The following is a 23,971-nucleotide window of genomic DNA, read 5'->3' as shown; positions in this document are numbered from 1 at the left end:
CAGCATCATATTATTACAAAAAAAAAAAAAAAAAGCTTAAATGCTGAGAACATGATTGGTTTAGAAATATTATTCCAAGTCAAATACCTCCCCTATGACAACCCCCGCCCTTTTTTAAGTAGCCTTTTTTTTTAAGTGCCAGTATTTCCGACTGCATTTTAAGGCATCAATTTAAAAAAAACCCCAAAACAATCCGTAACGCCCTCTTCGAACCAACCTTTGCCCAACCGGAGTAGGAGAGTCAGCTGATTTGATCACATGACTCTCGTTATGCAGCCTGTATGCAGCTAGCATAACAGGCCGAGAGAAAGTCGTAGGTAGGAGTAACTTGCACCCAGTTTGAACAAAAAACGGCTCAAAGAAATGAGTAAGTAACTTTTCTGAATTTATTTCTCAATAATTAATGTGAGTGCAACGATACGGCCCTGCCAACTGTTACGGAAGTTATCCGACATTTTTAAGCTACATCCAATCACATTGATTTCTAACAAAAGCTAATGCTAACTAGTGGGATAACTGTCAAAGAAGAAAACCGTTTTGTAAAGCGAAGTTATCGTTTTCACTTTGGACGGGAAGCATTTCACTCTCTGCAGCGAATAAGATGTACAGCTTAATTAATTACAGTTTGTAGCTTTTCATACATTTGGTATAAATTCTGCTTTTGGGTTGAGTCAGTGAAGAACATATAAATTCACTTTAGGTAATAATGTGATAAGTAGACTACTATTGAAATTAAACGTGTAAGCGCCCCATAAATGTTTAAGACTTATTTCGAGACCCACAACAAACTTTCTTTTTATCTCTTGCTTGTGTTCTGCCATTCATGATCTTCTATGTAAAAGGGTCGGTTCAGTTTTAACTTCTTCTTTCATACCGTTTAAAATGTATGTAAAATGTATAAATTCCGGGCTTAAGGCAGGTCTTCCAAGGTCTGTTTTTTCTGGTGTGCTTTTTCTGCATTCGAGTGCGTTATCAGTGTGTTTGGGATCATTGTGATGCTGAAAAATGAAGCTGCTGCTTATCAGATGGTATGGTGGCTCAAAATCTAATGATACTTTTCTGCATTAATAATGGCTTTGCATTAACTGAATTAACCACTGGCTTTCTAGCAGCTGCAGCGTGTTTTACAGATGGCTGTAGCTACTCACTTTTGTAACTCCCCCCAGGCCTTTTCTGTAGTATTACACATTTTAAAACAGAAATATCACATTTGGATTCATCACTCCACCAGACCTGATGCCACTCACTTTCAGTCCAGTCCATGTGTAATTTGGCATACCTCAGCCTTTTCTCTCTGTTTCACTTCCTTAAGGCTTCTTGACCGCCACTTTTGTGAAGTGGCTTTATAACCAAACAAACACTGAAACATTCTTGTAAAAATATTCAGGTACAAAGACTGGACTGAAAAGGCAGCCAAAGAAAAAAACACTAGAAAACCTTCAAAAATGTGGTGAACTATTCCTCAAGACCACGTTAAAAATGACAAGAAATTCTGCCTCCTTGGGAGCAAAATATGAAGAAATACAGAAGTGTTGTCCCAATGCTTTTGCAGCTGTTTTAAAAGAGAACAGTCGATGTGGGTTTTTGGACTAATGTAACAAATAGTCTGTTACTATTAATATTCATGAAAAACCTAAATAAATATCATTGTGTGTTTCAGGTAAAGAAAGCTCAAGGGTGCTCCTTGGCTACCTGGTAGTGAGGTTGGGTCTTCAGGTGTGACTGCTGAGCAGAAAGCGTCACTGGGAAAGTGACCATGCATCCCTTTGGCTGTGAAGCCGAGACATCGCTTCAGGATCTGTTTGAGTACTTCAAGAGGTGCCTGCAGCATGGAGAGTGGGAGCTGGCAAGGGCATGTGTACCACAGCTGGTTAACTCTGAGGGAGGACTTTCCGAAAATTTACGGGACATGATCAAGGCTATTGTCAGCCATCCTTACAGCTTAAAGTGAGTCAGAAGTAAACTATAATAAGAAATAAAGGCTATGAAGACATTTTGTATTTGAGCTTCTTTAAATGATTGAGTGCCAATAATGTTTTTTGTAGATGGGAGTCAGTAGGGAGTCCACATAGACTGGCTTGGTTTTGGCTGCAGGTCTTGGAGAAATGGACAGAAGAACAGGTAACTGTCACAGATATAATAAAAGTGAAAAAAATTTAAATTTCTGTTGTGTTATTATTTTATTATTGACATATTTTTAAAACTAATATTGAACATTAAAAAATAAATTTTTTGCTCTTGCAAAAAAAGAGATAATATTTTGTTGTGTAAATAATGTGAAAAGGCATTTAAAACATCACAGCTGAACAGTATGAGAGCAGAAAAAACACCTATATAAAACTTTTTCTTTAACTTTAGGTTTCTCCTAATGTCAGAAGAGAGCTGGAGTTTTTGTTACTTCTGGAGGAACTGGGGTCAGAGGGCATACCCGAGACTGTTCTCAAGGTTAATTTGCTTTTTATTGCCAACTAGAGTCGAGCTTACATTTGACAATAAAGACTTTTTGCTATTCTGTAATTATATGACCACAATCTTTCTGTAGGAATTGCAACATGCTTTCTTGGATAAACAGTCTGAGCAAAAGGTGGTGGAGAGTTCAAGAACAACTGCTGCTACTGTTGAGTCTTGTTTGTTAACTCTGTTGGAAAAAAAAAAGCAAAGACTCGCTCAATCTTTAGCACATTTCTTACAGGTAAAGTCAAATATATTGTTACCATGTATGAGTAAAAGTACCTGAAAAATGTATCAGTGCAATTATCATATCTTTAAAAAAAATATTTTGGTTTTCCTAATTTCATCCATTGACCAGGCATGCACAGAGGACCATACTCTGCAGAATGCATTCATCCAGCACTTGATAAGGAAACTGAGAAGGCCAGAGAATGTGGAGGAGTGGGTGGAGGAGATATACGCTGTGTTGGCTGTGATGCCATGGAGCTCCCGTAGAAGCGATGGGCAGTTGGAGGCACTTTGTGAAGCACTGTGGGCAGCCAGAGTGGGCCCCCTGAAAGAGGAGAGGATCCTCAGCTCCTTGCTTCGCCCTCAATGTGACGCACTTGTCTCGACATACTGCTCTACTGCTCTCAGGCTGCAGAGAGATCATCTGCTGAGGAGCTCACCTCACACACAAGGTAGTCCGTTTAAGGAAATTTACATTATTCTGCCAACCATTCCATGTCCTCCAGCTTTCCCCAATCTTACAAACAGTACATTTGCACAATAACTGAAACTAGCCCACTGAAAGAACAATGGGCTGTGAGGTCAGTTTCTTAATCATTAGTATGCAAATTGTCATGACCATTAATCAACAACCACTGATGTAAGGCGAAATATTTATCCTTAGGCTTCCTCCTCGATTCAGAGGTGGCCTTTCCCTTTTCTTGTAAATGGCCTCCTTGACTCCCCGCTCTAACCAGCGTTCCTCCCTGTCCAGGATGTGAGCATCCTCATCATTGAAAAAGAAACCACTGGCCTCTAAGTGTAAATAGACCGTGGAGTCCTGGCCTGATGAGTTAGCTCTTCCGTGTTGTGCCATCTGCTTCGCCAGAGGTTGTTTGGTTTCCCCACTGTATAAATCATGGCAATCCTTCTGGCACTTAACAGCGGGCACTGTATTACTCTGTGTTGGGGGACCCGATCCTTGGGGTGGACCTTTTTTTTTTTTTTTTTTTTTTTTTTTTGGCGCAGCGTGTTTTGGGGGTTTAAAAGCCATGGAGACAGTGTTTAGAAAAAATGCGTCTCAACTGTTTCGATACTCCTGATACATAGAGGATCACTAAGGGTTTATATTGAGCATGCATTAAGACGTATTCTAGCTTGATCCTTAGGATCAGTATGATGGCCAATGCAATCCAAAAAAACTACTGGTTTTAGCTAGAATATGTGATTACTTTAAGCAGTTTCCTTGTTGGTTAGTTTGACAAATTGCTTTGAAGTACAAGCACATGTTCCTGTAAGTCAGTTCCCCCATGAGCTGTTTTTGTGGTACTTTGACATTTATTTAATTTTTTTATAGTTTTGATACTGATGATATATTTATAGTTTAAAAACCAGACATCCTCTGCTTTATTGTGCTCAAAGAGAAATGCTAGCATCACCTCTTTCCTCTTTCAGTTACACTTCTGCATCTGTGGGTGTAAAGCTGTGGCAGATTTAACTGGCTCTGAAGAAGATTTCCTCTTTTCTTTTTCTTTTGTTTTTGTTGGTTTCTGTTTTGACTATTGTGATTTAGATTTTATTATTACTTAAAATAGGGTTGTTGTTTTGTTTTTAATTGTTTTTGTCTTGTGCATTAGCTGTATTTTAACCCACTAAATCTAATCAAAAACATTTTACTAAATTCTGTAAAAGTCAGGGTTGTGTGGATTTCTTTTATTTTTATTTTTTATGGTTTGCTTTAAAAAAATTCATTTTCATTCTGTTATGAATTCAATTGCTATTTTTATATTCCCCTGTTAGTTGAGCTGCCTGAAGCAGAGCAACTTACCATCAGTTTATGTTGCCACAAAGATCGTCCATCCATTTGGAAGACCATCTACTTTGAGTGCCTTAGTAGTGGAAAGCACTTCCTGGAGCAAGTCTTGGTACGTAAATAACTGGAAACTGGTAATACTAGTTTAGTAACCAGATATAAATTCCTCCAAGATGTAATAAAAAGTGCACAGAGTGTTGCTTCGGTGGTATTATTTTTATAATGCATACTGTATGTTGATGGTCTAGTAAACCAACAGCATGAGATAAAATCGAGTAATGTAATAAAGCTGGGTTCTTCCTGTAGGTTACTGCACTTGACCTGATTAAACACGAGGAATTCAGTCAGCTGAAAAACTTGCTGCAGCTGGAGTTCCAGCCCTTGTCCCGTCTGCTGCTGCTGCTGGGATGGACACAGTGTCGCAGTCTGAGCTCGGCTCAAAAGCTGCTCAGCATCCTTCACAAAGAACAGGTCACAGCCAGAATCATTTAGCTCTCCACACATCTACATGCACCTCAACCTCTAAAGACATTTTCCATCTTTTTAATATTTGACGGTAGTGCTTTACTGATACTCTGTTTTCACCTTTTCAGGCAGCAGCCAATGATTCAGTTCTACAAGAGTTTTCTAATCTTTTGTCAACTCAGCTTGGAATACTTGAATGGTGTAAAAATAACAATCCGTAAGCACTGGCTTTCTCTAGATTGAAGTCTTGCTGTCATTTCATTTTTAACTAGTTACTCTTTAGCTTTTAATATATTTGTGTTTTGTGTCTCTAGAGGGATTTCCATGGAGGCATTGTTGGCAAAGCTTCACACTCTGGACAACCACTCATCCCTCTATATCCTGCATTCTCTGACTCCTTTGGCTCAGTTTGAAGAACGCAGGATATTAGATCTATTACAGCAACTGCCAAATTTACCAGAAGCAGGTTTGCGTTATGCATTTTGTTTGTTCAAATGAGTAAAAAATAATGAATTTGATGCTGCATAGTATTTACATTTAAAGGTGTCTGTGGTTCTTTTATTTGTGTTTCTTGCAGAGGGTGCTGGGGCAGTTGGCACTCTCAGCCCTGTTGTACAAAGAAACATAGTTTTGTTCCAGGGGTTCTGTGCCATGAAGTATGCCATCTATGCACTCTGTGTAAATGCACATAAATACTCAAACTGCACCAAGTGTGATCCCATGCAACAGTACCAGTCCTCTGATGCAGAAAAGGACCAAAATAAAACCTCAGCTTCCTCTGAAGGTAACAAGGCCGTCTTTCTTTTATAAAGTGAAGCTTTACTTTGATAATAGATGATAGAAAAGTCTTCTCTCTTGTTTTCTCATTACAGTCTTTTGGCAAAAACGTATACATTTTTTCTGCATCAGTCACATTACAGTTTACAAACCAAGTTTTAATGGCAAATTTCTTCTAGAAGTACAGAAATATAGACAGGAAGCACAGGGAAAGACCAGGAAATTGCATTAAAGGTCAAGCTGGGACCCAGAACAAGGACTTCCACTCCTACGTATTAAAGCCATCAAGGTTGTTTATCGTTTACTAATGTTTTCACTTTTTTTGGTTGTGTTGTTTTTCAGATTGCCATTTGGTGTTTCAACACTACCTGTCTGAGTGTCAGCTCTATCTGGAAGCAGTGCCGGCGATGTTCCGCTTGGAGCTCCTGGAAAATATCTTTTCTCTCCTCTTTCTGTCCACCAGTGACTTTGTTCAGCAGAGTCAAAAAGATGCAAACTCAAATCAGAATGTAGGGAATGACACTTGCTTTCCAAATACAGGAAACAAAAATACAGATTCAGAAAACAAAGGACAGATGGATAACACTGAGGAGAGAAAAAAGGGGAATCAAAAGCTATGTTCAAGTCCAACAGCAGACTCTAGTCACCTGGACCTCGGACACTTTATCCAGGGCTGCAAGGGGTTTCTGGTTGATGTGACTGGCATGGAGGGGTTTTTAAAGCTGTTGAAGGAAGGACTGGAGGGAATGTGTGTGGTGGGTCAGCAGGATGGACAGGAGGAAGGAAGAGCATTGCCTCGAGAAGCAGAGGCAGCAGCAACTTTGGGCTGCTCGGTGACTGCTGAGTCATTTGGGTCACGCTTGCAAAGGTTGACCAAACGCACTGCAGAGGCTCAGTGGAGGCTGCAGATTATTACCAGCAACCAGAGCACTGGAAATGGTGAGCTAGCAATTTATTTTCTTTATTCTTCTGTATGTTTAAATAACATGTTTGACTGGGAACTGACATATGTACTGTACCCAGTACATATGACTATGTTAATACTTAGGTAATTATTCATCATAAATTCTTGGAGCTTTGATGTTACATTGTTTTAACCGCAGGTTCAGAAAGTCCTCTTACAACTTCAACAGTAGGCTGCACTGTCACTCCTCTGGGACCCCGCAAGAGCTCGAGCCTGAGGAGGCGAAGGAAACCAGGAAGGCATACCATAGAGAGACACTCCTCCACAGAAAAACACAATGGAGAGGTCAGCACAAGCACATCAGGTAAGGAAAAATATCTGGCTCTTCTTTACATATGTAAATAATCCTTAAAGTCTTAAAGCTGTAGGAGAAATGTATTTTTGTTTGTCTGCCTTTGTCTTCAAAGTCATTTTTCTGTTGTTGTTGATTTATTATCATTTATTAATATTTTGTGAGATGGTGGAGGAGGAATGACAACAGGCTCTGTGGAATTGGAGTTTTGTCCATGTGGAGGTCCCCACAGTTGGCTGGTTCCTGCCATGTTGTCCCCTCCAGAGTCTCTGCTGATGTCCTGCATCCGACGAGGAAACTTCATGGAAGCTCATCAGGTCTCTAATAAAATTTGAATGCAACTGTCTGCTTATTTGTTTTAACAAAGCTAAAAAAAAATCATTTTCCTCTTTACCCTGGGGCACCTCTGTCAGTGCGCCCCAGGGTGGCTGTGGCTACAATGTAGCTTGCCATCACCAGTGTGTGAATGTGTGTGTGAATGGGTGGATGACTGGATATGTAAAGCGCTTTGGGGTCCTTAGGGACTAGAAAAGGCGCTATATAAATACAGGCCATTTACCATTTTTTTTATTGTTAGAGCAGTTATCTCACTTCAAATTATTGACATTATACTATTATTAAATCCAACCTCACTCATACTAATTATATGATTACAAGCATCATTTATAACACATTAGAAGTTCACTTTTGTGTTGGTCATTAGCCATGTTTACACTTTACCAGAACTACAGTTAATAACTTTTTTGATTAACCTGATTTTTGATCACTGGCGACGTTTGTAAGTATTGTCAGAGTTTTTTCCATCCAGTTAACAACATTTGCTTCTTGACAGGTGTCTGTGGTTTTTGATCTGGAAGCGTCTGCCTGTTGTGGCGAGCTGGTGTTCATGGAGCGCTACAAAGAAGTCCTGGTGGAGTTGGCACAGGTGGAGCAAAAGATGGAGAGTCAATCCATGTCTTCATCCTCATCCTCATCAGAGGGCTTGGGGACAGCAGCTGGGTCAGGGACAGGGAGGAGTCGGCTGGGCAGTAGTGGCCGATCGACACTGCAGGCCATTGGAAGTGCTGCTGCTGCAGGTTTGACTTTTTGTTCTAAAGTTTTCTCCCCATTTTGCTTTTCAGTTCGAGTGTGCATTTTAACTTGGTATACCTGTTTGCAGTAGTCTGGCCTCTTTTTATATTGGTTTTAGAAGAGATTAGTATAGCAAAGCACAACAAAGACTTACAGGCATCTGTGCACCATGACAACTGACACATGCATATGTTTTTCTTCAGGAGTGGCTTTCTACTCCATCTCAGACATAGCAGACCGTCTCCTCAGCACCCATGCTCACAAACTGCCCTCACTGGAGGAAGGCTACTGGCTAAGTCAGTGCTCATCAGATGCCTCTGGCCTTCTTTACACATTGCTGGAGGAGCTCAGTCCAGCAGCCATGGCTGCTTTTGACCTGGCGTGTTGCCACTGTCAGTTCTGGAAGACGTCTCGACAGCTGCTGGACACAGCTGAACGCAGACTCAACAGCAGCCTGGAGGGTCGAGGTATGAAGCCCAAATTTCTATCTGGAAGAATTAATTTTGACATGGTGATGGGAACGAGAGCAAATGGTGTCTTGTGTTTATCCCTGTCTGCTTTCCCAGGAGTAATAGTTGACCTTAAAGTGCCTCATTCTGAGGGGATCTGTGGATTTCCCATGGTATTACAACAGATCAACAAAATCCTAAATCATTCAACCACCAGTAAAAGTTCTATAAAAACAGGTGAATACACTTGAGTTAACTGAATGAATTGAGTTTGCAGAATAGTGTCTTTGTTACTGATTCACTCTTCTTCGTAGAAGCTGTTGGGGAAGACCAGGTGTTTGCCAGCCCATTTGGTTGCTGCATCCAGGAAGTACTGCTCTGTTGCTATCCAACACTGAGTGAAGAATTTATTTCTGCTCGGCTTAGTCTGGTGCAGCATTTGGAAAACACTTTGCACAATCTGAGTGCTGCTACAGATGGCACAGGTTGGCACAGTTAACATATGCTACATTTGATCAAACAGTTTAATTTAAATATTTAACTTAAAACCCCCTCTATTTTTAAAAAGCTAAACGAGTATTCTCCTGTTTTTTGTTTTCTCATTTTAACTTATAATAGAGGGCAGTGTGGGGAGCGCTCTACTGGCACTTCTGGTGGAGCAGGCCAGTCTGAAGCAGTCAGAACTAGATGTTCATCCGGTGCGCTCCAGCATGAAGCAGCTACTTCGTTCTCTTGACAGCCTCTGTCCCTTTGAGCCAGATAGAGACCTTAGCAGACCAGATTATGTGCGCAGTTTCTTTGACTACATCAACACACTAGCATCTGTGTTAGTGCGTAGCCTCAGTTCAGAAGGTAAAATGAAGACTTTTACATTTCAGTCATAACTACTTGATACCTACTTCCACCACCTGTTATCTCTGATTCTTAGAGTGATGTTTACAGCTTTTAAGTCCTGTCTAAATTGTGAAAGTAGAGTGTTTCTCTTCAACTCCCTGGTCTTGCTCTGATTTGCATCTCTTGCTGTTTCTAATAGACCAGAACACTGAAGTGAAGCTTGGGAACCCACTGCTAGTGTTGCTTCAAGCCCCATTTCAACTTCTCTCTCACCTGCTCTTTGACCGACAAGTTTCTCCTGACAAGTATGTATAGTGGTTATTCCCCATCACTATATACACGTGTGTGTATATATGTGTGTGTATATATATATATATATATATATATATACATACATACATACATACATACATACACACACACACACACACACACACACATATATATATATATATATATATATATATATATATATATATATATATGTGTGTGTGTGTGTGTGTGTGTGTGTGTATATATATACATACACACACACACACACACACACACACACACACACACACACACACATATATATATATATATATATATATATATATATATATATATATATATATATATATGTGTGTGTGTATATATGTAACATGCTGACCTTTTATACCCTGTTATGTTTCCAGAGTACTGTCCTTGCTGGAACAGGAAGGGCTGCGACTGAGCATCCAAAAAGTGATTGTTCAGCGATGCTGTGAGGCTCTTCCTCTGTGGATCTCCTGTCCAGATGATGGAAAAGAGTCAGATGAGGGCAAGAAAGAAGATGGTGTGTTTGGTGTTGCTGCATTGTCTAACCTACTCCAATGCCATGCTCAGGATCACATGACAATCCTGGGACTTGCTGAGTCTCAGTCTGATGTGAGCTCCGAGTCTGACGCCTCAGTGGAGGATCATTCTTCTACACCCACACACCTCTCCACATCTCCACCCTCGTCTTCATCATCCTCTTCTTCTTCCTCCTTGAATTCTTTTCTCCTCACACAATCGGCTCTGTCTTTCCTTAAGTCTCGCTCCCCTTTACTGGCCACACTGACATGTTTAAGCGCCTGTAAAGGAGAAACTGCTAGGACACAATCTTCTGGATGGTCTGGATATTTCCGCAGCGGACGTAAAGAAGTTGTCTTAGATGGTGAGCAGATTTCTCGTGAAGCTGATAACCTCCTGAGGGAGTTCCCTATTCTCCAGGCTTACCTTCACACCATGGCTGAACCAGTGCTGGGCATGTCATTAAGCGAGAATAAGGAAAGCTCCGTTGGATTTGGGGCAGTTGTCTGCGGGAAACCACTCATCAGTCTCCTGCTGTCTGGGCCGCAAGAACTTGCTGCTCAGGGTGTTGCTGCTGACGCCTTCCAGAAGGCTCTTGCCTCCAGAGACCTGAGCCGAGCCCTCAGTCTGCTGGAGCTCTATGGGCAGAGTTGCAGCCAGGAGGGGGCGCTAAGAGACCGCTTGCTTGCATGTGCTGCTTTAGAAGGTAAGGAACAAATTTTCTCATTTTTTTTTTTATATTTGTAGAGAAAGTTTGTGACTATTGCTCACACAAAACTAAACATTTTAAGTTACCAGTGATGCCTCTTGGAAAGTTAGATTTTTATGCATCAACAGAATACGAAGAGAATAAAACATTTTATTAAATACTTGAGGTCAAATTTAGTAATCGCAACCATGTAGCATAAAAATCTTAAAATTAAAAATATACTAATTTAATGTACCATTTGTTTCAACTTTAACTAAAATGCTTGTTGTTTTTGCTCAGATGGAGATGAAGGTATAGGTCATCTGTTCAGAGTACAGGATCCTAATCTGCGAGCCCGAGTTGCCCTGCAGGCTCTGGAGCGGTGGCCACTGTTTGCCTGCCTGGAGCTGCTCGAGTTTTGCCTTAATGACCCGAGCACAGAGACCTCATTGAAAACAGATCTAGAGCTCAAGAAGAAAGAACTGGACCTTTACCACCAGGTAGTGCAGAATTTAGTTACTTTTTTTGTTATTGGGGGAAAAAAAATCTATATTCTAACAAAGTAGTTGCAGAAATACAGTTTAGACATGTGCTTGTAGACTTTCTTATAGAAGGCTTCTGCAACTTTGAAAATCAGTATTTGGTAGTTTAGTGACTCCGATTCTTAATGGAGTTCAGCATGGTGTACATGTATTATATAATATATCACTCAGACACTTTATTTGACTTTCCATTCTATCCTGCCAACTGTTTGTGGTCCTCTTCCTTGTCACAGATGTTGAATCTACAGCCTTCGTTGCCCTGGGGCACTTGGCAGGAGCTGAGAAATGAATCCAAGACAAACTCTGAGTCGGTGTTATCTATGATACTCGAGGCAAAGGTAGGTGCAGCTTAGTTATAACAATTTATTGTCAGGACATTAGAAAGGAAATTACTATCACCAAAACTTAACACAGACCTTATTGCAGTTGTTTATGTATATTCTTATCATTATAATTGGTTTTTATGGTTTTGCAGGAATTTCATCTTTGTGCACAGTGGACAGAGCTGTATCCTGTATCAGATCAGCTGAGACTGCAGCTGCAAACTGAGCATTTGCTTCATCTACTGGAAAAGGAACAGACAAATGAGGCTTTTCAGGTCCAGATTGTTCAACTTCTTGGAAATTTAGATTGAAGTCCATTTTGAGATGTATAAACATTTGTTAGAGTGTGGTCATGTATCATTAAATCTATCCTTGAACTGGTATAACTCAGCTCTGTTCAAACACAGAAAACTCTTTATGTAATACTAACTTAAAATCAGCATCATATGCTTGTTTCTCTTCTTTTGCAACTAATTAGCTTTGCATTTTTTTTTTCTACGTAACATAAAGTAGAGAAAGCATATGATTTTTTTTTTTTTAAGGTCTTCTAAGATCTTGGAAGACTTTTTTTTTTTTTTTTTTTTTTTTAACATTTCAGAACATTTTCAGAACTCATTTACCCTCTCAAACCATTTTCCTCTATTACTATGTGTTAATATCCTTTGTCCCTCCCTTGGTTTGTTTAGTTACTCGACGGGCTCTCAGATTTTGCAGCTGGTCTAGATGTTTGTGAGCGTGCCCTCGATCGTCGCCCTGGACTGGATGCATGCCACTTCCTGGCAGACTACCTCACCCTTCATTTCCAGAAGCAGGTGTCTCCTGCACGTCGCCGATACATCCACGCACTTCATCTTGGCTCTAAGGTTTGTGATTGGGAAGTTTGCACTAGTATGTTAACATAAAGACGATAAATAAATGATAAACAGGATTAGTAATTAGTAGACTTGAGGTGCATAATGACCATTGAACAATCATAACTTGGGTAAAATCTTCTAAAAAACATCTTTTGGATGTGTTGTTTAATTTCAAAAATATCTTTTAAGTAATTCATAATCAGAAAACAATAATAATAATGATTGTAATACTGAACATTGTCTTTGTGTCAATTGCAATTTCCCCTCAGCTGTTTGTAAATTTCCCTTCTTACAATAGAGACTTCCACAAGTCTGCGTATTTCTGTAAACCTTCGTTTGTTGAAAATACTTTTGCAACTTTTCTAAAATTGTAATAGATTCACAGGAAACCATAAGCTCTTTCAATTAATGAGAAAAATATCTTAATATGTAGAGAATATTCCTCTAATACAAAGTAATCCAGTTAAAAACGTGATCCTGTTTTCCAAATCTGAATTTTTTTCTGTAAATGACCAGTTGATGTCTGCGTGTGTGTGTGTGTGTGTGTGTGTGTGTGTGTGTGTGTGTGTGTGTTTTTTAAATAAATAAATAATAATTTTTTTTGCGTAACACTGAAAATGTTTTAAACCTGTTTATTAATAATCACAGTAATGTTACTATTGCCAGGTTTGAATGAATCTGGCCCCAAATTTTAGTTTTACACTTTTTAAGTTGTTCTGCACTGTTCTCCAATTGAGCTGCTTCCTATCTTTGGGTTTATTAAATGTACATCCTCCTCCAGGTGTTGCTGACTCTGCCTCCAGCTGCCAGGCAGGACTACTTCCCCTTGCTGTCAGATCCACTGCTCATGCTCGAGCAGCTGTTGATGAATCTGAAGGTAGACTGGGCTGATCTGGCGGTGCGGACCCTGCGGAGCTTGTTGGTTGGCCAGGAGGCTGGCTTCAGCGCTGAGGACATTGATACGCTTCTAGCAGACTACGCCGGCAAGGCTCTCGACTTCTCCTGCGCCCCCAGAGAGAGGGCTCGATCTGGTCAGTGCTAATCTTACAGCATACGGTTGCTAAGTAGACAAACATATCAGAGATGGGCAGCCACTTGAGTTAAATGTTTGTAATGCAAAGGTTTAATAAACTGCTGAAAACTAAACTGAATTGTTGTGAGACTCGGTGGAATTGATGGAGAAATACAGTTCTAGTTTATGTATTCTTGTCTTGGTTATGTTCTCCTGTAATAAATATTTCACTTGTTAGATGGGTAAAGAACCATCCACCTTACCAACAGGTTGTGTCTAAACATAACACTTTATGTTCCAGATTCTGTAATCAGTCTTCAGGAAGCGCTAATACAGTGTCCTGCTCAAGACAGCTCGCTCTCTTCCAGTCGAGTTGAATCGCCAGCACCCTCCAGATGTGAGATATTTGGATATGTTTAATGATGATATTGCTGTAGTTTAGTTTTTTGTTTTTTAATCATTGTGAGTGTTTCTTTTAATTACAGGCAGTACCCCTACACACTCAGCCTCGGGAAGCAGCACAGACAGAGAGAAGGATCGTGGTTCAGCAGGGAAAAAACGTCACTCACCTGCAAAGTTCAGGCCTCCAGATCAACCCCCAGCCCGCAAAGATTGGGTCCCAGACACCCAGCAGCATGTGTGCATGGTTTGCAAGCGTGAGAGATTCACCATGGTGAGTGATGTAGTTACCAATGAAAGAGAGTTACCTGCTCAAGTTCAAGTTTATTATTTTATTTATTCTTTTTTTTTTTTTTGGTCATCCTGCCTTTTCCATTTCACTCTCCATTTCTTTGATGTGAAGAATAATTGGCCTCTGTATGACATTTTTATGGAGAAAACATGACTGTTAATGTTGGATCTCCTCGACAGATTACAGAAATACAGTTTTCATGTGTGCTCAGCTGGGATTTTTCCTTTGCTTTTCTGGTTTTAGTTCAACAGACGTCATCATTGTCGGAGATGTGGCCGTCTTGTTTGTAATGCGTGTTCGGAAAAGAAGATGCCTGTTGACGGTTGTCCAGGAGAGGAAGTCAGAGTCTGTGATCAGTGTTACACCTACTTTCACCCAGAGTAAGACATTTATCAGAGCTACTAGTTCCAAATGCATATGAATTACGGAAACCGAGTAATAAGGGAAAAGAAGGGTTTGAATATAACTAAAAAATTAATTTGTCTCTATTTGCAGTACTGATGATGAGTGGGAACCTGCTGAAGGTAAATTAAATAATTTTATGTTGTGTTTTGGTGCTTTCTTTTGGGTTTTTGCAATATTAGAGTTTTACAACATTTTGAATTTGCTAAAACGGTGGAGAGCCACTTACATGCAGCCATTCTTAAATACGCAATTAATGTAGACTATAATGATGACGTATTCTCTTCTTTTTTAGCATTGGATGGTAGCCCTGTGGTCACGGAGCAGTTTCCCCTCGATGGGATGCTGCATCTGCCTGAAGTGGTCCATCGGCAGTTTCTCCTCAGCACAAACCCTGCACAGGACCAGCATCTGCGGAACGAGTTCTACTATGAACAGGTTTGGATTTGTGTAGTCACCATCCATCCCAGTGCGCAGGTTACCTTTACATGTTAGTCATTAGCAGCTTATTGAGGGTAACTTTGTTTTTAAAGAGCAAAAGCTTTATATTGAACTAGTGCCTAAATTTAGCTGACAATTTTGTGTGATTTCTGTCTCTGCCTACTTTAATAGCTTTCAGTTAGTGGAATTAACCAAGTCAGTATTTTAAAAGTAATAATGCTCTTTCCCTAAAACACGTAGGCTCCCAGTGCATACCTCTGCGTGGCCATTTTATCTCTACATAGTGACCAAACTGCCTGTGGTCATCAGCTCATCAGCCACTGCCGCTCCTTGTCTTGTAAACTGACCAATCCAGAGGTGGATGCCTGCCTGCTCACTGACATCATGCGGCGGCTGTTGTTCAGTGCCAAGTTGATGTTTGTTAAAGTAGGCCGCAGCCATGACCTCGCCTTATGTGACAGGTAAGATGAAACCCTGTGTAAGTTAGATTAACCAGCAGTTGAGAATTGCATGTTATTATGTACACTGTGCAATCATTAGGGTGATGAGAAAGAGCGTGAGATATTGTGCAAAATGTAGATGAGTATATGTATGTATGTAGGTTAGCTTTCACATTAATAAGAAACCGAAAGTAGATGCAGCAAAGTCAGAAAACAAAGAACTCATGACTAGTGGTTAGAGAGTGTGTGGGCAGAATAACCACAGCTCAACCAGAGACATGCAGAGAAAATGATAAAACCTATGGAGCTGATACAGCTAACAAACCAACCAGCTAATGCAGAACAGCATATTAACACACAGATACATAACAGCATAGTAAGTGATTTATATATGTATACATGTGTCCATGTGCTCTGTGCATTTTTCTTTTTTTTATACTTTTTATACTTTTAATCACCCATTTCAAAACAGTGAGATAAGTTGCCATAGCGCTATTGTTTGCATCATAAAAGACACCTGGCCAATGACTTGTTTGCTCTGAAAATATTGAGTAATACAGGCACATTTGTTTGGATTTAAGATGATTCGCTGTCATTAAATGAGGACAGATGAGGTCACAGGAAGTATGCTGAAGTAGTTTACGGTTACCAGCACTCAGTGGATAGCCCTTTATTTCACCAGACTAATACAAGATATTATGAAAGCAGGTGTCTGACTGTGCTTCTTATTCTCTTTTTCAACAGTTACATCAGTAAAGTGGCTGTGCTTAAAATTCTGGTGACAGCCAATTACAAATATGTTCCCTCTCTGGATGACATTTTGGAGACCTCCGCTGTCACACGGCTCCGCAATCAGCTCCTAGAAGCAGAACACTACCAGCTAGCTGTGGAGGTTAGAGGCTGTTCTTCAAATTAAAGTTTAATTTCAAAGACATTACAGAGAAATTGCAGAGAATTAAATCACAAAGCATTTGTCATCTCTTCTTGTTTGGTTGCTAGGTGTCAACCAAGAGTGGTCTTGACCCTGGTGGTGTGTGGCAGGCATGGGGAATGGCATCTCTGAAGGCAGGAAATCTTTCAGGGGCACGGGAGAAATTTGCTCGCTGCCTGAAGCCTCCAGTGGACCGCAACCAGCTCAACTCGGGTCCCTTATTATTACAGGAGATTGTCCAGCACCTGGAAACCATGGTGCGGCCCTCTCTGGCTATGGTAGGTAGCTACTTTCATGGTGGCACTAGCCTCCTGCCCACAACATATTAAAAACGGAAGAAATGGGCAGATGTGTAACATGCTTCCCGTCTGCAAATAGAGTAGGTCATCGCACAACACTTCCTTCTCAAAGTTTGATATATAACCATATTAACATTTTTAACATAAGTGCATTGCTTTGCATGCATCTAAAAGGTCAAACTGTACACGAATGCAAATGCTGAAGTTCAAGAAAAAATTTGTGCTGGCATTTTGTGAAGCTGTCATGGTTAAGAAAGTATACAGTAGCAGCTACATTCTTGCAATCAGTATTGCACACAAAGATAAACACTACTATGTGTGCCTGCCTGTTAAATGAATTTGAAAAGATCACTATCACATGCACAAATGTATTAGGATACACCAAATGCCTGTCTGACGTAGCAATAGAATAATTGAAAACATTAAAAAAATATAGCCATAAACATTTTCTGATAATTTCCAGTTTTTTCACTTTTTAAAATAATGCAATAAACTATAATTTTACCAACATGTATTTTTAAGAGCATACAGCAGTGTCAGGCAGAGTTTATCCTCAGACAGAAAGACTAGACTAGCTGTGCTACCTAACACCTTAGGCATCTAGCACATTTCTTGCATGCTAGACGAACCTAGTAAGTTCTGGCATGTGAAGCACTACACGTGTCGGATTCTAGTGCATCTAGAATCCAGACTAAAAGAAAGTAAAGACAGACCTATGTTAATGTTGAGTAATCCTAAGAAACTGTTTTCTCAGTTCAGGAACACCTTTCCTTTTCAGTCAAAAACACAACAAAAATCTTTGTTAAATCAGGACAAACTACAAATACACAGAAGTTTTTTGGGTTTTTTTTAACCTGCTTTTATACACAATAAATGCATAAACCTTTGTGTTGTTGTTTGTATTCTTCTATATATCAGTCTTATGGTGAAGACGTGTTGGCATCCCTGCGGGAGCTAGAGGACTCTCTGTGTGACGTCAGTCCTGTGGAGCGACCGGAGGGGCTGATGCAGAACAGTGTTCTCCACCAGGAATGTCTCTACTACCTGAATACATACGGCACTCACCTGGGACTGATCAGCTTCTATATGCGTCATGATTATGTAACAGAGGCTCTGGCATACCTTCTTAAAAGGGTGAGGCCTAAATTATTAAAGGTGTCCATATCCTTTGCATGTTTGGATCAATATTAAACTATTGTTACTTTCATTTAACTGGAGAAGTCAAAGGAGTGAACAGCACAAGGTACAAGCCAAAAACAGAAATCTCAGTCCTCTTTTGTGATGCAGCTTTTGTGTGGTCAGGAGATTATCTAACTCTCCTTCGGGTATTCTTTGATACCCATCTGTTGCCAAGATCTCAGATCCTGCAGGATGTTAGGTTACCTATAATGTGTGGGCAATGAGGTCTATGTGACACTGATTTATTAGCAATGGTTCGTTTTCAATTTGGTCTACAGTCAACAAAGTACATTGAGTAATAGTACTTAGTATCATAAGACTGTTTCTTGAGTAAGCACCATCACATGTAGTACATGACTTCACTTGCCTGAAATTATTGCTGAATGTGTCATTGCATCAGTTTTATCCAAGCTTGTCTTTTTTTTTTCTTTTTTTTTTTCTTTTTGCTGTATTGTGGATCAGGAGTGTCCAGAGGAAGTATTTCTAGAGGGTGTGTTGCAGCCCAGTCTGGAACGGGGCCATCTGAGCAAGCTCCAGGGAATACTGGAAAAGCAGGACCCCAGCCTGGAGACATGTAGCCGGTACCTCATTGCTTCCTGCCAGTTTCTTCAGCGACGGGGATACTATCACTCTCTCTACCAGTTTCAGCAGTTCATGACGGTTTGAGGACTTTTTTTCTTCATGCTCATTTTTAGGATTTTTTACAAACTACTAAAATAATAATTAGACTGAAATGATAGGTGGATGGTCTGAGACTTAACTGACTTATTATTCCAAGCGGGGGGGGGGGAACCTTTATATTCCAATGTGAATGTTTAAAATGTCATCCTAGCAGGTTAGTAATTAGGCTGAGTACTATATAATTGTCAAGTTTCCTGTTTTTTACTGATGGACCTGCAATTCCAGTAACAGTTTACGTGCCCATCTCTCTTTCGGCTTAATCAGGACCCTGATGAAGGTCACAAGCCGAAACGCGTTGGTCAGTCAATAAAGGAACAGTTTTATTTCTGCTTGTGACCTTCATCATGGTCATGACCTTGATGAAGGTCACAAGCCGAAACGCATTTTATTCTTTAGGATTGCAAATTGAGGTCCTCATGATTCTTGGTGGGGAAGATTCAAAATTGTGTTTGTCTGCACAGGATCACGTGCGTGCAGCCATGACCTGTATTCGATTCTTCACACATCGAGCCAGTTCATACCTACAGCTGGGAGAAAAACAGGTATCTGTTATTTTTTCCTCTACAGTTATGCAATAAGAAAATTTTTTTTTTAAAAAATTGATTTCCTCTTCTTACACGGGAAAGATGAACTTGAACTTTATTTTGCACAGCGTTGGTTGGTCAGAGCCAAAGAGCACCTGAGGACGTACTTGCAGGAGCAGCAAGGTCGGGGTTCTGGGAGGAGACGGTCACACCCCAATTCTTTCAGGAAGATGATGTCATCCAGTGATGTGTCCAGGTTATTTAAGAGCTTTATGACAATTAATGAAATAGAAATCTACTTTTGACTACCAATGGTTTGGAAAAAAAACTTTATTTAAAATGCCTGATTATTACTATGTTTACTTCAAGCTTTTGATCTTCGTCTCTTTTTTTTTTTTTTCTTTTAGGCACATGAATACGATTGAGCTCCAGCTGGAGGTAACCCGTTTTCTCCATCGCTGTGAGAATGCGGCATCCTCCAAGGCCCCGCAGACCAATCCCTCTTCACCCAGTTCATTGCCTACGCTTTTTGGAGGAAGCCCTATGAAAGTAGAAGTTGCCTGCAAGGTTAGGCTGCGTTTTTTTGGGGGTTTTTTTGGAATTTTATAAAGTGATAATCTTCTGATATCGATAATCTAAAAAACACGATTTAGCATATTTAAGTTACTCATTAAGCACTATATATTTAATTTAAAAAAATGTGTACAACAGTTGCCACAGGGCGCTTAATGTGTGTGTATGAATATGTATGTAGCTAAAAATAATGCAAAATATTTTGTTAGAACTGGTTTTGTATGTTATGTATTTGTACATTGTTGTTACATAAAATCAGGACAGTGTTTTATGTGTTTTTGCAGGTGATGCTTGGAGGAAAAAACATAGAAGAAGGGTTCGGCATTGCTTACAGAGTCATACAGGTTTGTTCATGTCTGAGATCAGAACTGCTTTTGGCCAAAATTCAAGACTGCAAACACAGCAGTTTTTTTTGTGTGCAGAAGTCTTTGAAATATTTTGCCAACATAATTATTGGAAGTAAGCACCAGTCGAGCTGAGATAGCACAATAATTAATTTAATTATCTTGGTGTAGACAGCCAGCAGGAGCAAAAACTGAGCAAAATGAAGAATTAAGTTACTGATGTGATCTTTTTCTCAGTTAAAAGATGAAAATATAGATGTTGTCTCCCTCTCCTTCAGGACTTCCAGTTGGAGGCTCAGGCTGTCTATGTGCGAGCTGGACAGTGGCTCATCCGACGCAAGCAGTACGCGTCTGTGCGGCAGCTGCTCAAATGTGTGGGCGAATCAGGCACTGCCACTAAAAACGACTGTGACGCCCTCATCCTCAACTACATCTCCTGTGCAGAAAAGGGACCAGCTGATGTGAGTGACAGAATTGCTATGGGGATGCATGTGATAGGGATATTCATTATACTAACTATACTTCAGGCACAGTGTTGAACGCTCATCCTAAGGACTATTCTCTTTGATATGGTTTAGGCCAAGGAGCTGGAAAGTCTCATTCTGGAGATAAAAAGCTCAGAAAGCAAGGTAGAGTAATAATTGCCTTGTTTTACCCTTCTTTGCCTTCCACTGGAATTACTTTTCTTGCCAGAGGCTGCTTTAAAAAAAAAAAAAAAAAAAACTACCCTCACTGTATTCCTCTGTATTTCCTTACAGTCGATATTGCTTTATTTTTTCCTCTGAAGTTTGTCGTTATTTGGCTTTTTTACCTTTATTAGCATCTTTGGACCTAAGTGAGTATAATTTTTCGGGAAGCTCCCTTTTAATTTCATCGCTGGTCTTTCTGCAGATCAAAGCCTTCCTGATGTGCAGTAAGCTAAGGCCGGCGTACCTGCTGGCAGTGAAGCTGGAGACAAGCCGGGCAGGCCCGTTGGTCCAGGATGTCCTTCAGGCCGCTGAAGAAGCACAGGACTCAGTAATGCAGAATATCTGCCGCCAGTGGCTGGCTGAACACAACAAGTCATCTCAACCGCGTCAGGGGCGCACCAGGTAAAGGCACAGTGGACATAACAAGGGATTGTACAGAGAGCGCACAGATAAGCCCCCATTAAGGACAAATGAGAGCATTCAACTTACAGAGCTTATCACATTTGCCATTTTACTAAAGAATCCTCTTATTAGATTTTTGGCTCCAGATTTGCCCTGCTAACACTTCAGCATACACTTTTAGATGATGCATTGCATTTTGTGTAAATGTACCAGTACTTCACACTAAAACTACATATTTAGTTGGACATTATTTATATTATCAATTAATTAATATTGTACTAGACCCTTACTATCACTCTAATGTGTGTTGCTATTGAGTTGGCATGGCACAGTGGAGTCTCAATGTGGAGGAAATGCAAGTTAAACCTGGAACAGATCTGAAAAATGTGTAAGAACTGGGTTCTTTTAAAACCCTGATATCAGCTTCACTCTTTGGTTGAGTGATCTTTATGCCACTGCAAAACAAACGGATCACCACTGTGCTTTATTTCCATTCTGGAAATATTTTTGCTGGCTTTTTTTGTTCATCTGCACAGTATTTGTGAGGGAAAAAGTTACTGCATTTGAGCTCAACCGGTATTACACAACAGAACTGCTAACTGTTGCTAATAGGTACAGTTACACCCTTGAAATATATAAACGTATTCATAGTAAATCTGTATATGTTTAATATTTGTTTCCTACCTCAGCCTAAAGGGGAAATATATTGACTAGAAGGCCACTGACAAATTTATTACCTGTAGGTATCTGTGTGTAGGTGAGCTTTTTACTTATGAAGTGTCGTCTGCCAAGAAGTTACATGTTTCAAAACTGTCTTGTTTTTGTAACCATAATGAAGATGTTTACGTGTTGTACATGTGAAGCACATTTTGTGGCCAGCTTTTAGTGTAAGTTTCTTTTTGATTAAAAAAATAATAATAATAACATTACTTTGAAATATTGGAGGGCATTTTGTTTGCTTTGTTTCCAAGAATTCAGGTCTCTTGTTTGTTAATGTGTGTTTTGGTAATAATTATCCCGAGGGCGGCAGATTGTAAAATATGCTTTTTGCTTCGTTCTCACGGTAGATGTGAACGACAGATGTCTCAACAATTTAAATTCCTAAAGACTGACATATACAGATGAGTTGAACAATGTTTGAAAAAGGGATTGTACTGTTGCCAGATTTCTTTTGATATGCATTTTTCCCTTTTGATTTCACAAATCTGCAACCTGGAGAAAGAAAAAGAGCAACTGTGATGTTCTTATAGCACCACAAACGCAATTTGTTGCATAATGTGACAATCACCCAAATTGCTCAAGCTGCCTTTCATGTGTTCTTTGAAACTGTTCTGATTACATGGTGATGTGGTGAAGTGTGTCTTCATTTAGATCTGACACTGTGGTGTCTGTTTGCCTTGCTTCGCTCTGCTGCACTAGTCAGAAGACTAAAACCAGTTTCCTGTTATTGTGAGTGTGTCAAGCCAATTTAGACTTGAGAGCCACTCTCATTCTCCCTAATTCTGACTGTTGTCTCATCACTGCCGCACTTTATAAATAATAATATCAAATATTTTGAAAAATTTGAAGGTATGTAATATGGTAACTGCTTTAATGATGCAGGGACTAATGGTTCAAAAATGTAAGTTGTTTTGCCATCCCTTATTAAATAAAATAAAATATGTAACACTGCACTGTACTGCTGTGCCTTTTTCTATTTTCATCATTTTAGAGTTTGGGTTATTCACTGAACAATCAATCTATTATTAAAGAAGAAGATTGTGAGATAAATAAATAATGAAAGCCACTGTTAGTTTTAGCCTTCCTGGAATTATGCACTGTTTCCTGAGGCAAACATCAAAATTTGTTAAAAATCATGTAAAAACAAACGTTTAACAAATATATTTAATAGATGATTTAGAACAACATTCAGTAATTTAAATGTAAAAGTTTTCCATTATTAGGATATGTAAATATAGAAAAAAACAAAGCAACTCTGTCTCAAAATACAAAAAATGGTAAATGGCCTGTATTTATATAGCGCTTTTACTAGTCCCTAAGGACCCCAAAGCGCTTTACATATCCAGTCATCCATCCACCCATTCACGCACACATTCACACACTAGCGCCTTGTGTAAGAAAATGGAGGAGATCATATGCTGTAGCTTTTTTAGTGTCCCATGGTTTGGTGCTTCCTTTGTATTTGTTTATTGACAGGGTTTGGCTGCAGGCATGCCAGTTTGCCACCCACGCTGACCCTCTCACTCCAGAGCGTTATACTTGTAATTTGGCATTATCTTGCAATACTTTGCGTTAAAACAACATCCAGCAACTGTTGCTCCAACTGTGGAGTGTGTGCATATAGCAAAATTAACAGTGCCTCCACAGATGTGCAACCTACCCATGTTTGTACAACATACTTCTTAAATAAAATTGTGAGATAAGTCACAATTCGTTTAAATTCTAGTGATATTATGCCTAATATATGATAAAATTGCTGTTTATTTATTCATAGTTTAATACTGAGAAACTTTATTCTAAATTTGTTAAACTGTGGTAAAAGTCTGAAGCTCTTAGATCCTCTAAACACAGTCGTGTTATGACATGAGGCAACAAATCACTTATGGGATGGTTTTTAAATGGTGTTTTTGTTTGAGCGTTACACAACTTTTCCACTTTCTTTAATTTTTTTATTTTATTTATGTTATTCTGACATCAAATTAAAAATGAGCATGCCTATTTTAAAAACAGAACGAGCATTTCTGTTTCAAAACTGGATGTGTTGCGTTTGCCGTTATTTTTAAATAGCTTTAAGATTTTGATGATTTGAATGTACTG

General features: G+C 39.6%; 1 protein-coding gene across 1 annotated transcript; it reads left to right on the top strand.

The window, feature by feature from the left end:
- The first annotated feature begins 233 nt into the window (after window positions 1-233).
- On the top strand, window positions 234-22,825 carry zfyve26 (zinc finger, FYVE domain containing 26). The gene is made up of 43 exons (XM_082515901.1): window positions 234-367; window positions 1,661-1,947; window positions 2,046-2,121; window positions 2,359-2,445; window positions 2,543-2,692; window positions 2,810-3,131; window positions 4,459-4,583; window positions 4,778-4,942; window positions 5,065-5,153; window positions 5,251-5,402; window positions 5,514-5,720; window positions 6,056-6,652; window positions 6,817-6,981; window positions 7,135-7,286; window positions 7,802-8,045; window positions 8,244-8,507; window positions 8,607-8,726; window positions 8,804-8,974; window positions 9,108-9,341; window positions 9,523-9,628; window positions 10,001-10,845; window positions 11,128-11,327; window positions 11,603-11,707; window positions 11,845-11,967; window positions 12,379-12,555; window positions 13,328-13,577; window positions 13,860-13,955; window positions 14,044-14,231; window positions 14,493-14,629; window positions 14,745-14,773; window positions 14,947-15,089; window positions 15,333-15,553; window positions 16,277-16,424; window positions 16,532-16,741; window positions 17,681-17,896; window positions 18,404-18,601; window positions 19,084-19,164; window positions 19,275-19,402; window positions 19,554-19,713; window positions 20,004-20,063; window positions 20,342-20,524; window positions 20,642-20,692; window positions 20,955-22,825. The coding sequence occupies exons 2-43, from the start codon at window positions 1,757-1,759 to the stop codon at window positions 21,156-21,158; spliced, it is 7,770 nt and encodes a 2,589-aa protein (XP_082372027.1). The 5' UTR covers window positions 234-367; window positions 1,661-1,756; the 3' UTR covers window positions 21,159-22,825.
- The last annotated feature ends 1,146 nt before the right edge of the window (window positions 22,826-23,971 follow it).

Source organism: Aulonocara stuartgranti, assembly GCF_965226115.1.
Source record: "Aulonocara stuartgranti genome assembly, chromosome: 19".
NCBI lineage: Eukaryota > Metazoa > Chordata > Actinopteri > Cichliformes > Cichlidae > Aulonocara > Aulonocara stuartgranti.
Note: the sequence above shows the minus strand (reverse complement) of the source record. Positions and strands in the feature narration are given on the sequence as shown.

Coding starts and splice junctions, on each gene's coding strand:
- zfyve26 (XM_082515901.1), top strand. CDS start 1,757: ATGCATCCCTTTGGCTGTGAAGCCGAGACATCGCTTCAGGATCTGTTT. Junction 12,556..13,327: donor CACTTCATCTTGGCTCTAAG/GTTTGTGATTGG, acceptor ATCCTCCTCCAG/GTGTTGCTGACTCTGCCTCC. Junction 13,578..13,859: donor CAGAGAGAGGGCTCGATCTG/GTCAGTGCTAAT, acceptor TTTATGTTCCAG/ATTCTGTAATCAGTCTTCAG.